Below are 19,169 nucleotides of genomic sequence, written 5' to 3' on the forward strand. Positions count from 1 at the left end.
ATAACTCGATTCTGGTACGATGTACTTGCATTAAAATCCACACTGAGCTAAGCGAGTCAGGTCTTTGCGATAACTCGCACTTCAGAAAAGAAAATGAGAGTGCAGTTGGAGATTAAAGATACGTGACTGTTGAAAAAACCTCTAGTCAGGATGTTACCTTATAATGGAGCGATAGAGGGGCCTCGTCGAGTTTCACCAGTTCTGGAGGGATGATTTTAATGGGAAAATGCACAGGTAATGCGACTGGGTGGTCGAACAGGTGACCACGTGGAGGGGGTCAGCTCAGTAAGAAGCATGCTAGGGGTTGTGTGTGTGGGTCTGCTACCGTGGTGTTTCTGAGAGCGATGGCCGCAGTTTCTCGCTTTATATGACCTTGGGGGCTTATTTTCGTGCTCCTCCCAGAGGTCACTGTCATCGCAAGAATGGCAGTTGTGCCCTCGTTTTCTATGTTAGGGTCTTTCTCAAATCCTGGTGACTTCTGGCAACTTATGTTCGCCACTTTTTATGGGAACTCGACCTTTCTGGCGGATTTTCGGCAGGCTTCGTCTCAATTCGCCTTTTATCCGAAAAAGAGGTAATTCAAGCAATCACCAGGGCTTTAGAAAAGATAAACAGATGCACCAAAAAGGGGAGCATGGAGAGAAATTTACATAGAGGCTGAGTTTCTCATGCTCTTCTCAGTTAGGTATCAGTGCGAAATTACATTATTTTGGGGTGAAAACAGTTTGGAGGTTTGGGTTTGCTTTCAGAAGTGGTTTTCCCACTTAACAATATATATATATATATATATATATATATATATATATATATATATATATATATATATATATATATATGTGTGTGTGTGTGTGTGTGTGTGTGTGTGTGTGTGTGTGTGTGGTCTGTGTGTGCTAGCACAACACACATACACACACAGACCTCATGTAAGTTCATGTATAAGAGATATGCGGGGGACAATGTGACTGATATACAAGAAGCTGAAGAAGAACTGAATGTTCTCATCAGTGAATGTACAAATTTTGAAGTAGAATCAGTAATGAAGAAACTTGGAGCATAATGATTTCAAAACTCTTAAAGTTTAATAGTTTCATATTATATGGATAATTCTTAGGCAAGCTGAGAAAAAAGTGACCACGCAGGTGCACTCATATTAATCTGGCCATTAACATCAGTGCATGTGTAAGCAGAAGTGAATGAGAATATTACATGTTGTACAATGTTCATTCTGAAATGTCTGAGTAGAATGTAATTTCTACTGAAAAGTTTTACCATAAGTAAAGCGAAATATTCTTTTCTGTACCCACTTCTAAATGAAAACTTGTTTTTATTTCATATTACGAACAGAATGAAAATACATCCGCGGGAATTTTTCTCATGGTGTTTCTCGTATTTGTTCTCCTTCGCAAACAGGACTAAAAGGTGCTTCAAAGTATATTGTAATAAATTTCATTGTTTTAGATTTACTGTTAATGATTTCGTTCAAGTTTTTAAAGACTTTTCCGTTCCAAAACTCATAACATAATTCACCCAAAGTTCGACTACTAAAGAAAACTAAATGTCCACGTTTTCTTCCCTTATAGTCCAAAATATACTTGAAAGTAGATTATACAAAGAGAAAAACCATACAGTGGAACGCTTTCCATTATTGTTCATCGAGGAATTATTTATTGGGTTAATGAGACTACAAGCGAACTACTGTTTTTGAAATAAATTTTTCAGTTCATTACTATTTCTTTTCCCACTTACAAAATAGATTCAAATAAATCCAATTTGCTATATTAGAATACGTGGTCTTCTACTATCAATTCAAATTTTTTTTTTTTTTTTTCATTTATTTACCAAATTTTGGCAATGGCCTTTTTATAGAACAAACCTTGCTCAAAGATCCAAACCCCACGTTGCTTGTTGCGAGTTAAAAAATAAAAATGATTTAAATGACGGAAAAAACCATTATTCAGGTTTAACCTAAATTTCATTCCCTATGAGCTTATTTCCTTGTTCATAAAAGTACACAGAGGTTCCTCATCGTTTAGTTATAATTAAATTTAAAGCAGTGATTGAATGAATAAAATGCGTTCCAGACGAACGATAAAACTACCATTTTCCAACAGTAACAGTTTAAATGTTATTCCTTCAGTAATATTAACCCTTTGAGTACTGTAAGTACACAATTCCTCGATGTTTTCTGCCTCTTAAGACGATAACATAACACTTTCCCAATATGCATGCCAAAATTTATTTTAATATCATCCAATTCCAATAAAAGAAGAGCCATGATGTGATTTTGATGGCAACGTGAAACTGTATTAGCAATAAATATGCACTAAAAATTCCAGAATCCGATATTCAGCAGCAACGTATAAAATTTGGAAAGTACCTAACATGGAACTTGGGGATAGTCAATATTTGTAAAAAGAAAAAAAAAAAAAAAATGGGAAATAGATATTTATTAATGAGATATAGTATCTATGATAAATTGTATGCGTAAATATATTCTAAATATATCTGTTCCTCCTTAATTATACGTTTCTTTGCATATAATTTACTCACCGAACTGTACGTTATCAGGGTTACATGCTACATTAAGCAGATTCTGATGTGACAAGTAACGGTGCAATATTTTTTATGCAATAATTGGCATTCAGGACGTAATTCTCTTTATAGTTGCCATGCATTTTTATTAATAATTATCTATACTTGTAATTTTTACATCCGTACAAAATAACTGTCTTTTCCTAGTCTTCTGGGCTTTCCCACATAGCCTTTTGAACTTCCCTTTTATTGCTCCGGTATAAATTCTTATGAAAAGATTATTCCCGATTTTTTGTCTCCCTCCAAGCTGACTCTGGGGACTTCTTCTTATTGTTGAGAAGACAGCTTTGGTGGCCATTACCTTGAATCCACAGTTTGTGGTGTCTTCTTTATTTAATGCCAATTCCTACACACTGATTGGATCGCCCAGATCTTCTGCCTTTAGGTGGCTGAAGCTTTTGCCTTAATCCTTCCTTGTTTTTGTGTTATTACTCACGTCACAGTTTAAACCTGCAAATAACAATTTGACTTATTTATTTCAACGGAAGTTTTTTCGCTTAAACTGTCATGGTGTATAGATCATCAGTTATACTTGAGAAAGCTCGAGACCTACCTCCGTAATTAATTTCTCAACTTTCGTAAGTTCAAGTTTGATCCTGTCATCTGCTAAAATGGTTATGCTTATTTTGCTACGCTATCCACAACCTAAGTAGAATGTCATTTTATCCCTCTCAGGTTCAAAATTACATAATCGTTTGCGTAATATATGCACAAAAATTGTTATAAAATAATTTCTGTACTTCGCATGAAACGCAAATATTAATGAACATTACGATTGAGTGGCAGGTCAGGCATCCACATTTTGATGTGAGTTATAAATTTACCAAAGAACAGGGCAAAGACCGAAATGTACTCATTTCTGGTAGTCTCAAAGACAAGGCGAATCAAGATTGTTTAATCAAATATCAGAGGAATTTCACGCCCCCCAAAATATAGAGGCTGTGCATGTAGATAAGTGTGAAAATGATTTTAGTGTGGCCAGAAATGGTATATCCACAGAATGAATATAAAATTTTAAATTTTCTGGAACAAAATCTCTCCGTGTGTGAGGGAAAACGCGTATTCGCAGGGAGGTTATCTATAAACCTGCAATCCAACGACTTCATGCATACATGGTGTAGAATTGTACATTCCGCATGACTCACTCTTGCCATGTGGTTGGGGGAAAGACAACAAGTTTTGTGCGATAGCTTTTACATTGCTTGAACGTTATCCAACAATCATATGTTCATGGATAGCCTAATTATTATAGGCTGGTTGAGTCCAACAGACTGGAAAACTTTATGAAATGGCGTTCATATCAGTGGCACTCTGCCTCTTCCAAATGGTCACTGAACTTAAAAACTTTGGAGGAAGGATGCTCCACTTAATACCCTTCACTATTCCCTTCACTACTGAAGGGTGGGCACCATCTTTACAATTTGCTGAATAGATATTACATTTGGTTGCTTTATTACGAACCTCCAAGGAGTCGGCAATGAATACTATACAGTGTTTTAGAGGTTTAAGGAAGTTTTGGAGGTCCGAATTCCAAGAAAAGGTCATGCGACATCCCCTTGAAATAAAGGGTTATATCTAGAAATCAAGTAAGTGTACCTCTTTGATCAAGTAGTGGAATATTACAGAATGGTCAGACAAGATGTTGCTATACTTGCCACAGCTTGCATTGCAACATACGTTTATTCTGTACGGCACAAATGCATCCGACAGGAAAATCTTGTCATTCCATGGAGCTCTGTGAAGCTGCAACGACAGTGCTCTTGTACTTAAACAAAGATATCTGGCAATCTGGGGACTTCGTCATATGGCATTCAAAGTTTTGAGAGTCCCTGAGGCCATCCGTCTCGTCTGCCGGTGGTTCCTAACACTTGGCACCACAGGGAATGATCCTGCTCCTGGCACTTCTGCTCCAGTATTCCCGCTTTTGGAACTCCTGAAGAAAGAAAATAAAGAGCCTGCACCGACAACCAGAAAACCTAGGCTCTGTAACCCTCCATTCGCATTTCCCTGGAGGTACAATTATTCACGAAAGTTCTCGCCCTCTCCACGTCTTATATGTTTATTTATTTACTTATTTAAATGTCTATTTACTTATATTTTTCCTCTCTCTCTCTCTCTCTCTCTCTCTCTCTCTCTCTCTCTCTCTCTCTCTCTCTCTCTCTCTCTCTCTCTCTCTCTAAATGAGTGTTTCCGAAACAGCCAAGCCTGACTCCCGCATCGAAATTCATAACTTTTTTAGAAATGATTTCTTACTCTTTGCCACGCAGTACCAGACATAAATGACGATAAACAAAATATCACTGGAAAAAAAGATTATTCATAGACGTTTTGCGTGCTTAATTTAAGAATCAAATTAATATGCAACTTTTTTTGTGAATATTTTGTTCTGCCTGAGCCCGGGAAATGTTTACCGTCAAATTCAGATCGTTTTCTCGAGTTTTTATTTCTGCTATTTTGCAGCAGGAAAATAAACACAACATGAATACAGATGAATCCATCGTGAAAATGAATGCACTCTCAGTATACTAAAGCGAAGGGTAACCTTACAAACGGCGGTAAAAGGAAAACATTGTTAGGTATCTTTTGTGGCAATCAACATTTACATCAGTATTTTCTAAAAATATTTTGCATCTTACACTTTGTCAGACAGAGACTGAGATAAACTACAACAAAATATGAATCAATTTAGAATATATAATAGTTGTGCATGATGCCAAAACCTTATATATGTTACTTTTCACTGAGTATTTTTTCACAGCAAATATGAGTGAAATTTTTTTTGTATTTTTTTCAGCTAACACCAGCTCGGTTATGTGACTCTTATTTGCAAATGTAAGATAAAAACGGCATATTTTTTCGTTCATATCTATATGATGGGTGATAACGTTTGGTTCTCTGAGATTGCGATAAGTCAGAAGAAAATGTGAATAATGATTCTTTGCAGATCATCCAAAGTACTTTCAAGAGTCTGAAGTTTAATTTAAGTGTTTTAATTGCAAGACCAACTGGTAGGAAAACGCGAAAGATAATAATGTAACCACGGAGAACACACAAATCAGTAACGAGAACCCAGATGCAGGCGTAACACCCGAGGAAAGGGACTCGGCACTGAAAAGACAAAAAAAAAAAAAAGAAAAAGTGCCAGTGAGAAATGAGAGAAGCTCATTAATATCCATTATGAAGGAGACGATATCGTTAGAAAGGAGCATATCGATAAGAGGAAGGAAAAACACTCGCAGGAGGGCGGAACCACACGCGTAATGAGCAAATAGTAAAAAGGTTGCTGGAAAACCACGAAGAAAATTATTGCAAAAATAACTTTGTCAGTTATAGGATAAAGCTTTATATGCTTTCGTAATATTTGTGTAAGAAAGATTTATATGCTGCATGTGGTAAAAACAGTCACAATGGCATCTTAAAGCACATTTTATTTAGTCCTTTTTAGAAATTTAAGTGCTTCGATTTAAACACTGATGAATTTTTTACCCAAGTATTTTGCTATGAGAGAGAGAGAGAGAGAGAGAGAGAGAGAGAGAGAGAGAGGGATGGGGATCGTTGCTGTTATTTTGACTTAGATGTAACTCGACTAAATAAAAAAATTGTGTACAATTGCAGCCCACTTTTAATATATCAAAATCAAAATACACATTACTTAGTCAGGTTCAGGTCATAATAAATGTTTATTAATGTTGACAGTAAATAGTGTTGTGCCTAGGTCCCATGCTATAGAAAAAAATAATTCATTATCATAAATACAAACCATCTCAAAATTAACACACACACTTATGCATGCATACATCCATACACACACACACAAGCACACACACACACGCATATATATATATATATATATATATATATATATATATATATATATATATATATATATATATATATATATATATATATATATATATATATATATATATATATATATATATATATGTATATGCATATACATATTATCATCTTTGACATTACATTCCACGTTTCAGTAATGAAATTGTAGTTTCCACGACGTATTTTATTGGCAAGTTCCAGTTTTTCTTTGATTAAACTCTTGCAAAATGACCGTGAAGCTCCCCATCACCTTCATGAATATTCATGCGCTTTCCCCATTTCTTAGGCCTCATTCTTCCTTTTCCCAACTTCAGCGTCGTGTGTCTTTCTCGTGCATGGTATGCGTACTCACGTTGTCCGTTCAATCATGCAGTCTTTAACAAAGCTCATTAACGATTTGTTTGCTCTTAGGTATTTTTCGCATTCCTAATTGTAGGTTTACTTATCGAGGTTCTCTAAGAGAACTAAACTTTTTTTTATGTTTAACCGACGTTAAATTATCTCTTGCTACACTGGTATGAACAAAGAACAATATTGATCTCGTGTTGATTTTGTAAAGAAGTTTGAACTTCCCTGTTTCTTCTACTGACTGAACATGACAGTACTTCTTCTCACCAATTCCATAGAAATAGAAATGTCTTTGAGATAGCCTAGGCTACATGTATATGTATATATATATATATATATATATATATATATATATATATATATATATATATGTGTGTGTGATATATATGTGTGTATATACATACATATATATATATATATATATATATATATATATATATATATATATATATATATATATATATATATATATATATATATATATATATATATATAATATATATTATATATATATATATATATATATATATAAACATATACATATTTTGTAAAGTCGTGAGTAAGGGGCAGTGTACACAAACCTACTAATTTATTCAAAACAACAACAGAAATGTCAAGTTCTGATAGATATAGCTGGAAAGCTGACATTATATTTCCTCTATTATGAATGATACATTTGATGTTACATGATTATGAATGACAGTATACATAAAAAGAATTTATGATGTTGGCTGTGTTTCTTTTACATGTGTGCTTGGCGTGTATGTCTGTAGATGCATGTTGTGAGGAGCGGATGCCCATAGGGTATGATTTAGGACGGCCAGGCAAAATGGACGATTGTGTAGGTCTGCGTGGGAACCCTACAGGACTCCCCTCCCCCCTTTAGAGAAACCTAAGGTAGTAGATCAGTGTCTGGGAGGTATGCTGTTTGAGGTGATCGATGGAGATCCGGACATTCCTGACATCAGCTGTCATCTGGTAGGACTTGTCTCTTCTTTGGATGACCTAGTATGGTCCTGAGTAGGCTGGGTAGAGGTGGGGTCTGTGTGTGTCCACTCATATGAATGCGTATTTTACGCTCTGCAGTTCGTTGGGGACGTACACTTTTCTAGCCATGTTGTAAATAGTCTTGGCTGGCATTATTCGTTCTAATGCTTTATGGATGTTGGATGGGGATGTTGAGCTCAGTGGATGTTGAAAGATATCTGCTGGCAATATTAATGCTTCTCTGTACAGGGTTTTCTGCTGGAGATGCGTCGAATTCTGTGTGTGATGATATTATCAGGTCCAGCAGGACCCAAGGTAACCCCATTCTCCAACTTCCTCCTTGACATCGGTGTAGCCTTTCGATGATGTCGTTGGCTTGTGGGCTGTATGCTGTTGTGTGTACTAACTTTGTCCCAAAACTGTCTGTGAGGGTGTTCCATAAACTGAGTGTGAAGTTGGCCCCCACCCCATGTCACTCATGATGATCTGTGGGACTCCATGTTTGCTGACCTATCCAATTAGAGCTTTCACACCACTCTCTGCTGTCTGTTGCCATATCAGTATTGCTTCTGGCCACTTGGTATTTCTGTTGATGATGGTGAACAGGGTATCCGTACCCCTCGTAGGTGGGTAGAGGGCCCACTATGCCGATGTGAATGCGGGCGAGATGGCGGTGTGTAGTGTGGAACTCTCCTATTTCACTTTCTACGTGCCTCGTTATTTTTGACGCCTGATATGGAAGGCATTCTCTGGCCCACTTTTTGATGTTGGTTTTCATTCTCCACCTGATGTACGGTTCCACCACAATTCAGGCGGTTGCGTGGCCTGATGGGTGGGACAGGTTGTGGGTGAGGTTGAAAGCCTTCCTTCTGAGACCTGCTGTCTGGTATGGGTGAGGGTGTCTGGTACTTGTTTTGCAGGCGATGGTCGTCTCTCCATTGTTGATAGATAGGTCACCCCACATGAGGGTGAGGTTGTCATGCCATAGTTGCTGTCGGTCTACGTTGTCTTTTTGTGCCAATGCTATGTTTTGATAGGCTAGCCCGATCTGGATGGTGTTGGTGCAGTTTCTCGATAGTGTGTCACCACAATGTTTGAAGACCCCTTCAGGTACTTGATGGCGCAGGTGCGTTCAGCTATTGCAGGTGATGCTGCTGTCATGCTGACCATGTGTCTGTGGTTTTTATGAAGGCAAACACTAAGGGTTGGTGGTCCATTTGTGTGACAAACTGCCATCCTGCGAGTACGTGGAGGAAGTGGCAGATGCCTTTGTGGACTGCCAGCAACTCTCTATCAAATGTGGAGTACTTTTGTTCCCCTGTCATCAACTTTTTCCTGGAGAATGCCAGCAGTCGACGACCATCATCTGTGTCCTGTTCCAGTACCGAACCCATTGCCATGTTACTCGCATCAGTCATCAAAGTGAGGGACCTATGGGGTAGAGGAGAGATTGCTGTGGCTGCAGAGGTTATTCCCTGCTTTGCTAATAAAAATGCATTATCTTGAATATTTGACCAACAACTGTATATTGGACTTATGATTTTAGCAATATTGGGTATAAATCGATGATAGTAGTTAGTCGGTCTTGAAAATTCTTGTACTGTTTTGATTGTGGTTGGTATCAGGAAGTCGGTGATTTCTTTTACTTTTGCAGGGGGGGGCCATGGTTGGTTTGATGTCGTCTGGGCTTATTTGATGTCCCAGGAATTTCACCATAGTTTTTGCCCACTCGCATTTGTCTTCCCTTACTACAAGTCCATTTTCTTGAGTATTTGTAGCACCCTTTGACGTCTTTTAGGTGTTGCTTGAGGTTGGGGCTAAATATCAGGATGTCGTCGATGTAGACAGTGCAGAAGAGAATATCGCCCAGAAGTCGTCCATTAGTCTTTGGAAGGCTGCCCCTGCATTCCGAAGGCCGAAGCAGCTATAGTTAAACGTGTAGGTGCCGAAGGGGGTGATAATTGCTGTCTTTTCTATGTCTTTCTTGACTACTGTAATTTGGAAGTATCCCTTCAGCAGATCTATTTTGGTGAAGACTTTGGCGCTGTTCATTTGGTTGGTGGTGTCTGCTATGTTCGGCAATGGGTATCTGTCGAGCTTTGTTTTAACATTTAGCTGCCAATAGTCTCTGCACAGCCCCCATGTTCCATTGGGATTTGGTACCGTGTGGAGGGGGGGATGCTCATGGGATGGGAGCTTTCTGGCATATTCCTGACTTCTCCATTTCCCTGAATACTTGTTTGGTGTGGGTGAGTTATTCTGAGGCCAAATGTCTGAAGCGGGCATGGACTGGGTGACCTTCCGTTTCTGTGTGGTGCTGGATGTTGTGCTTCGCTGGTTTGCTTTAGTCATGCTGCAGGTGGTCTTGGAAGACCACTGGGAACTCCTGTAGAAGGTGGCGTATTGCTGGTAGTGGGCTGGCTGATGAGATGGGTACGGTTTGTCGTATCTGCTGTTGTGGTGATGATGTGGGGGTGGTTTTGGGATCAGCTGTTTTGATGTTATGTCCACCAGCAGGTTGTGTTCTTTTAGGAAGTCTACTCCTAAAAGTGCTAATGTTGCGAGGCAACTGGTCTGCAGCAGCAACTCTTTTGCATGTTTTTTGAGAACAGGCAGCCTTTTGTCACAGTTATGGGCCTTTCATCCAAACTTCCAATGGAAGAAGCACATTCCCTCTGGTGATTTGTTTTTCTTCCGCGTGGTTTTTCTGTTTTTTAATTGTTTGGGGAAGCGTCACTTGTGGATGGGGGCAGTCGGTCTCTCTGGGTCGCTGTCGGATTCTGTGTTGGTAGACTGCTATAGGTGGCTGGATGGGCTCTGCTGTTTTGTGGGCCATGTGTACTGCATCGACCAGTCTTGGGAATTCATCGATGGGCGTGATGGAGGCGTTGGGCATGGCCTATACTGTTTAGCAGGGCAGTTTTGTGAGGATGTCCCCTCTCACAAGGTCCAGGGTTGACTCGGGTTGGCTCTTTGCAGTGGATAGCATTACCAGCCACTGCAATTGCTTGTAGATATGTGATGACTGCTCTTCTCCTATGGCTGACCCCACATTGTCCAGGAACTTCTTGGCTCTTAGGGCAGATGGCATGTTGAAAGATGACTTCAGCTGGTCCTTCAGTGGTTTGTAGGTGACGGGCTTTGAGTTCTGCGAGCCATTCTGCAACTTGCTCGAAGATGTCGTCTGGCAGGAATTCGAGGACAGCGTCTGCTTTGCGTGCTGAGGAGGTAATATTCTTGACCCGGAATTTTGCCTCTGCCTTGCAGAACCAAGGTTCTGGGTTGAGGGATGTGAAGTGGGCAGACGTATGGAGGTGGCTGTAATGCTGTCAGTGGAAAAGCTGGTATCCTTTGGGTTGGTTAGTCTGGTCATGTCCGTGGTCACCAATGTAGCAAAGGCGTGAGTAAGAGGCAGCGACTACAGTCTTACTAATTTATTCAAAACAATGAAAGAAAGGTCAAGGGTTCTTGCGAGCAGAAATGTAGTTCCTGACACGAGGCAAACAAAATAGAGATTAATAGACAGTCAGTTGTGCTTGTTCGAGAATGGAGAATGGTACATAATTTTATATACAAGTTGCTAACAGAGTTCTGATAAATATAGCTGGAAAGCTGACATGGTATTGCCTCTATTAAGAATGATACATTTGATGTGACTTGATTATGAACAACAGTTTACATAAAAAGGATGTATGATGTTGGCTGTGTTTCTTATATGCGTGTGCATGGTACGTATGTCAAGAGATGCTTGTTGTGAGGAGCAGATGGCCGTAGGGTATGAGTACGGATGGCCAGGTAAGATGGACGATTGTGTAGATCCGTGTGGGAGAATTTTATGTTTAGTGAATATAGTATCATGAATTTTATGTTTAGCGAATATATTAAGGATTGGTTTGGGGTTACCATGTTAAGAAACGGCCATAGCTTCGTGAATTTTATGTTTAGTGAATATATTTAGGATTGGTTTGGGGTTACCACATAAAGAACCGGCCATAGCTTTGTGAATTTTATGTTTAGTGAATATATTAATGATCCCATATTGGTTAAATTAATTAAAGAACATTCGTAACAGCATGATGTTGTTTTATGAGGCTCTGTTTTACGTATAGCATCAAAATTATTCGGTTAAGGTAAAAATATAACGTTCAGTTTTCGTATTTCTTCGTGTATTCTTCACGGCCGTAAATCTACTTGAGCTAATAATGAATTTAATTTAGTTACTTTTCTACACAAGTATTTTGGGTGTTTATTATTATTATTATTATTATTATTATTATTATTATTATTATTATTATTATTATTATTATTATTATTATTATTATTATTATTATTATTATTCAGAGAATGAACCCTGTCCATATGGAACAAGTCCTCAGGGGCCATTGACTTGAAATCCAAGGTTCCAAAGAGCATGTTGTCCATCAGGGAGTAAGAGGAGGTAGAGGGAATACAGAAAGAAGAGATCTCGCTTATTAAAAAATAAAAAAATCAATTGATAAATCAGTAAACAGACAAAAATGTATTGAATGCAACGAGAATAGTATTAGGGTAGTAATGCACTGCACCTTCGCTTGAACTTTTGACGTTTAAACTTGTCTTTAAGATGTTAGAATTGCTAAAATTTATTCTGAGAAATTAAGTTTTTATCCACTTATTTCTTGGCCTGTGGTATTCATATAATACGTGTGATCCCTTTCCTGGGTTTATCTTACACACAGTAGTCAATAACAATGAGTTTACAGAATAAATTAAACTGCCTTCTCCCATCTTTGTAGTACAATAGACCCCTCTGGATTTCTTCTAAGATATGAGTCTAATTCTTCAACCTTTTGCCTTTATAATATAGTCATTCGGCTTGTAGTAAAAACTAAAGTAATTTTCTCATCAGATATTATTAGCATTTGAGGAAAGCTACTTTTGAGATGGACAGTTTTTCCCAATCTAGTGATTCTCATTAGTGTCATAATAATATTTCAACATTAGGAAGTAAAAAAAAATTAAACGCCTAAAGATAACTAATTAACCAATCGGTTACTTATCATAAGTAAAGTAGAAGAAAAGGAGATCTTGACTAAGGGCTGAGATATAATTAAGTTACTGCTAATTACCATAAGAATTGGACTCATTAGCAGGGAGCCCCGTTTTAATTAAGCGGAAATTATTCTTCTCACACACTGAGGAAATAGAACGTACAATATAATGGTAGAGTCCTTTTTCCTCAGCTTGGTAAAATAAAGGATGATGGGATAGATTACCACCAGGAAATGATGTTTTAAGTATATTCTGTTGGATTAACGTAAATTTTTAAATATTCGTCGAATAATCCAGAGCAAGAACAATTATTATGCCCAAAATTGTATAACCAAATAATCAGTGAACTCAAACAAACTCAAAACAAACACACACACACACACACACACACATATATATACATATATATATATATATATATATATATATATATATATATATATATATATATATATATATATATATATATATATATATATATATATATATATATATATATATATATATATATATATATATATATATATATATATATATATATGGATGTAGTCAGAGAAGACCTGAGAGACAAACAACTGTCAGAGGACAATGTGTTTGACCGAGCCAGGTGGAGGAATGCTGTCAGAAACATCGACCCTTCAGAGAGGGTATGTAGGCCTTTTATTTTCACGTGTGTTAATGTGTGACACACACACACACACATATATATATATACATAATATGTATACTGTATACACACATATATATACACACATCGTACACACATACATACGCACATACATAAGAAGAGAGAGGGAGAGAGAGGTGAAGGAAAGACAGGCCATCCGTTAAGTACATAGTTTTTCATGCCTTTAGACGACGCAAAGTCGGTCGATGTGTTAATGGGAAATATGTCCTTGAGATTCCATATAACTTGATGTTTACTATTAGACTGATGCTGGGTTATGTAAGTACCAGAGAATATAGATGCATGAATTCGACATAGATAAAATATATGTATCTTATTAAAAATTGATTAGTGGGTTAATGCTTGATGGTATTCCTGAACCCCAAAAAAAAAAAAACTGGAATTCTATCATGGATGGATAACTTTAAATCATCACCAAATCTGTTATTCAAAGTTTTGAGTTCAATAGTTATCCAAAAATATTACAGCATTGAAAAGCGTATAGTACACTGAGTTTAGCAGTTACAGTTACAAAGACCTGGTGGATTCGTCTAATATGCTCCATCCATTCTTCTCTGGTGTTTTCTCGAGAGTTGTCTAGAGTAGGCAATCAGGGATATCTGAGTACCTCTAGTGAATCTAAGGAACATACTCACTCAAGAAATGTAAAATCTCTGAAGGAAAATCTTACATTAAATTTAAAGCTAACTTTGCTCCATAGCCTTGAAATAATTGGAAATCTTTTAAACTTCCAAGGGTGCCTCGTATTTAGTATATTCATATTATTATGACTATTCTATAACTCCGTAATTTGCTCTATTTTCAAAAAAACATAAAAATTCATCGCCATGGAGTCTTATCCCAATTACTTTTTCGCTCAACATGATAATGTATAAAAGTGGTTGAGTGAAAACGCTGAACTCTGACGAAGATGGAAGCATTATCCTGATTACGGCGCAAGGTTAGAGTTTTAAAATTAATTTTGTGCTGAAAAGGTGAACCTAATGTTTGCTTCGAAATTACTTAAAAGCACAAGAGAGACAACTTGTCCACAGCGCATAAAGAAACCACTTTTCAATTGGAAGCACAATAGCTCTTGTAGTTGACAAGAACGTAATAGAAAAACTAAAAGGATTTCGGTGAGGAGAGCTTTACTTAAGTGTGAAAACTTTAATAGTTGCATTTAGTGATGTACAGATATGACATTTGCCTATTCATAGGTTTTTGCTATTTTTTTCCTTGAATGCAGCAGAACAAGGATTTCAAGGATTGCAAAAGTGCACTTCACAAGTTTAAACTTCGCAATGACCTGACTAACCAAAACGCATAACAAGGCTTTAGGTACTTCGGAATAATGAATCACACTGTTTTGTAAGAAATGCTTAGGTCTGGTTGCCAAACTTTCACTTATTAGCTCTGCGATTTACAACATTAACAAAACTGGGTGTTTTACCAGTCTCTGCGAACTAATGTCTTAGGCGTTAACCCAGACCAGTTGGCAAACAATGCATTCTGTTTTGATGTGTGGAAACGCCTAATGCTGTAGTCAGACAGTTCAAGCTTTGATAAATATCTATCTGGAAAGTTGAACCAATATACAGAGCCGTCAACTAGCGAAATCCTTGTAATATATATATTTTATTTTTTCATAATATACAAAAAGATATGTCTGTCGTGATACATAAAATTTATAATGCAGACCAAAGTTAGAACAATAACTAAAATAGCAGTAAGTGGAAAACAGTAACGCTATTAGAACATTTAATAAGCTAATAAATCAGATCAGATATTGAAAAAGAAAGTACTCTTCAAAATCATATTGCCTATTCGCTTATCTATCATTCATATTCTTTGCAACCTGTGTCAGTCAATCGCATACCGTTTTATATATATATATATATATATATATATATATATATATATATATATATATATATATATATATATATATATATATATATATGTATATATATACATATATGTACATATATATAAATATGTATATATATATATAATATATATATGTGTGTGTATATATATATATATATATATATATATATATATATATATATATATATATATATATATATATATATATATATATATACATACACACACATATATATACATATATATATATACATATAAATGTATATATACATACATATATACATGTGTATATATATATATATTATACATGTACTGTATATATATAAAGCTCTCAGCAGTGAATGAGGCTTTTCTGTTGCTTCCAGACTTGAAGGGTAATGAAAAGTTATTATTTAAATGGCATTCTACAGTGAGTCGGTCACAGTTACTTTACATTTACTAAAGACGTTGACAGAGGTATTTAGATAACCCCCCTCTCTCTCTCTCTCTCTCTCTCTCTCTCTCTCTCTCTCTCTCTCTCTCTCTCTCTCTCTCGTAATATTATTCTGGTGATATCGCTTCTGTTTGCTTGTATCTGTTTGTCTATGAATGCTATTTTTGAAGTTTTCCTTGTTCCGTGAATGTGAGTAATCGTTATGTACAAGCTGAGTCAGATCATACGAATTAAGAAAGGTATTCCTGATTTGCATCAAACAAAATGTTTTGTTTCAGCTAAAAAAAATGACTTTAATTCGGTTTTTCTGTTTTGCTTTCCTTCCCCAAAATAACTCTCAGGAGATAGAATATTATTTATGACTTTGCCCTCCTTCTCCTTTTAAAGTTATTTTTCCATGTTCCATTACTGTAAAAGACGATGCGTGTAACTAACCAATAACACTTATCTCCGGTAACGGAGTTGGAACGAAGTTATTGGTTCACCGTCGCTGCGTTCGAAAGTGTTCACAAATCAGAATCCGATGACACTCGGACGATGCGTTTTTAAGATGTTTATCATTGGATGGTTTTTCAAAGCTTAAAAATGGCATGGTCAATGGATTTCTGATTTTATAATCCTTTTCGTAAGTTTTTATCATCATAAAGCTAACCCTTTTGCAATTAATTTTACAGGGAGTGACCATTAAATGAAAATTGCTTTATAAACCTGTAAATAATTTCTCAAAAAAATTATACCACCTGTTTATAATTTTTTATTTTAACCGACCAACTTAATATTCACAAAGCCTTACTTTGGAATGTTGACATTTAAATTGCTGATCAGCATTTGTTGGTATTCTCTTTATTTTCCCATCCTGAGCATTGCGTTTCCCAAACTCACCCAGTGATTGGCATCTTGTTTTTCATGCTCTCGTACAGTTTATGCACTTCATACCCTTGTAATTGCTTTCTCATGTTACATGATTAACGTTTATAGTTACCCCAGACTCCAACATTATTTTGCAACTTGAATTCCTTCTTCTCCAGATGCCCGTACCTCTGGCAGTCTTGACAGGAGAAACAGATCAGCGCGCGGTACCTGTTACGTATGTTATACGTTCCCCGTTGTAACTTAACTTTATCAGTTGTTTATATTGCTTGGTCCGTTTTCCTGAGAATGAAACAGCGTTAGGTAACGATTTTAGTGTAGGCTAAATGTGACATTAGAAAAATTTTACTGGTAACGATATTAAATGATATTTTGATATTTTGTCGTCTAGAATGTATGTGTATATATATATATATATATATATATATATATATATATATATATATATATATATATATATATATATATATATATATATATATACACACACACAGTTCAAACCATCGAGTTATGTCTGCGTATGAACGCGCTTTCGTCCTGCAATTGAAAATAAACAGAAATCCCTGTGACTTCAAATACAATATATATATATATATATATATATATATATATATATATATATATATATATATATATATATATATATATATATATTTTGTATTTGAAGTCACAGAGATTCCTGTTTATTTTCAGTTGCAGGACGAAAGCGCGTCCATACGCAGACCAGCTCGTAACCGATGGCTTGAACTGTTTTCCAAAGAACTCCTGTAACAGAAGCTTTAACGGTTCCGCTGTCAGAGTTTAAGCGGATTCAATCGCAAATCCATCGTCGAAGATGAAAGCGCCCGATTCGAGGCTAATGGAGTAGAATTTCGAGAAACGGTATTCTCCGGCGTTCTTATCCTCTTTCATAATGGCTTCTTTCCTGAGCTCAGCCAGCCGGCAATCTCCATAATCCCTGCACACTTTCAGCTCGGTTCTGAAATGGGTGTCTTCTTCAAGTAAAACAACTGGAGTTGAAACAAGAGGTTTAAATCAATATCTCTAATATTATTACAAACATATACGTGTCTGGGGGAGATGTAAGCCAACGTATAGTTTTAATTACCGTATTCAAGAAACCGACGGTCGTTGAGACAATTATTGTATTTACGTTGTAGTATATACGTTTAGAATTTTCCCCCTTGACACAAGTGATACAGTTTTTCATGACGTATCATGGGAACAATACAAAATACTAAAGGTACAAAGGAAGGAAAATTCATAACGTTAATAGAAAATCATTATTAGTCTTTAATTTATCGATTAAGTGCAAAATGGTAAAGTAGACATAGTACAATACACCTTCCTTCTTGGTTTATCACAATAGACTAACATTTTCTGTTGATACCGATTTAATTCTATATATATATATATATATATATATATATATATATATATATATATATATATATATATATATATATATATATATATATATATATATACATACAGTAAATTCGTAATGTAAATGCTAGAAGGATATTGCATACGAACATACAAACGTTTGGAAAACAAGTATTTTCACCTGACAGGTGTTTGTAGGCCCGGCCCTGCCCTCATCAGTGATAAGTCATATTTTACATATCCTCAGAGACCACCCCCCCTTTTTCTTATCCCCATCTTTCAAGTACCCTCCTTAGAAATTATATTTGCTTATTTCCTTGTATATTTCTGGTGCCCCAGTAATCCCAAATAAAAGTGAGTATTTAGAGAAAATAAATATATTGTTGAGTGATGAAATACATACTAAGAACTTAACAAAAATCTTATAGTCAGTGTGAATAGTAATTTCAGTAGAAGAATTAAAGAGCTATTGAAAGGAAACAGGAACCTAATAAGATAGTTGTGTGTGACCTCTCCATCGTTACCTTATGTGTAAGGAACAATAAAAACGCATAAAACATATATATATAAAACATATATATATATATATATATATATATATATATATATATATATATATATATATATGTATATGGGTAACAGAGTATATTAAGATAGGAATAAGCAAAAAATGAAAATGATCCATTATTTTATTATTCCGCTAAACTTCTTTTCTGAATATATATGGTGTATCAGCTTTACAGATCTTAGAATTGAACACGAAGAAGAATCCTATCATCTTTGTTCAAACATTCTTTTAATCATCAGTGATTTCAAGAGCAGAACTAACATTTTATTATCAAACATTCGTATTTGCTCTTCTAGGGATAAGAGTAGGTGTCCTAATTAGGATCTATGTTGACGATTGAAACACTGAATAGGACATACTCACGATCAAGTGAAGTTTTGAACTCTACACAATTTCAAAATCAAACGCAACTTTACAAAGGAGAACATATATCTTTTATATTGCGGACATATCTGTACATTCTCTCTCTCTCTCTCTCTCTCTCTCTCTCTCTCTCTCTCTCTCTCTCTCTCTCTCTCTCTCTCTCTCTCTCTCAAGGTCTGTATATATATTAACAA

At 36.0% G+C, this 19,169-nt stretch overlaps 1 protein-coding gene across 1 annotated transcript; it reads right to left on the reverse strand.

Annotated features, from left to right (window-relative positions):
- Nucleotides 1-9,591: 9,591 nt before the first annotated feature.
- On the reverse strand, nt 9,592-10,663 carry LOC136843501 (uncharacterized). The gene is made up of 2 exons (XM_067112037.1): nt 10,505-10,663; nt 9,592-10,341 (listed from the first exon to the last, which is right to left on the reverse strand). Exons 1-2 carry the CDS (start codon nt 10,661-10,663, stop codon nt 9,592-9,594), a joined length of 909 nt encoding a protein of 302 aa, XP_066968138.1.
- Between the last annotated feature and the right edge of the window lie 8,506 nt (nt 10,664-19,169).

The sequence above is a fragment of the Macrobrachium rosenbergii genome, chromosome 11 (assembly GCF_040412425.1).
Source record: "Macrobrachium rosenbergii isolate ZJJX-2024 chromosome 11, ASM4041242v1, whole genome shotgun sequence".
In the NCBI taxonomy this organism is placed as follows: Eukaryota; Metazoa; Arthropoda; class Malacostraca; order Decapoda; family Palaemonidae; genus Macrobrachium; species Macrobrachium rosenbergii.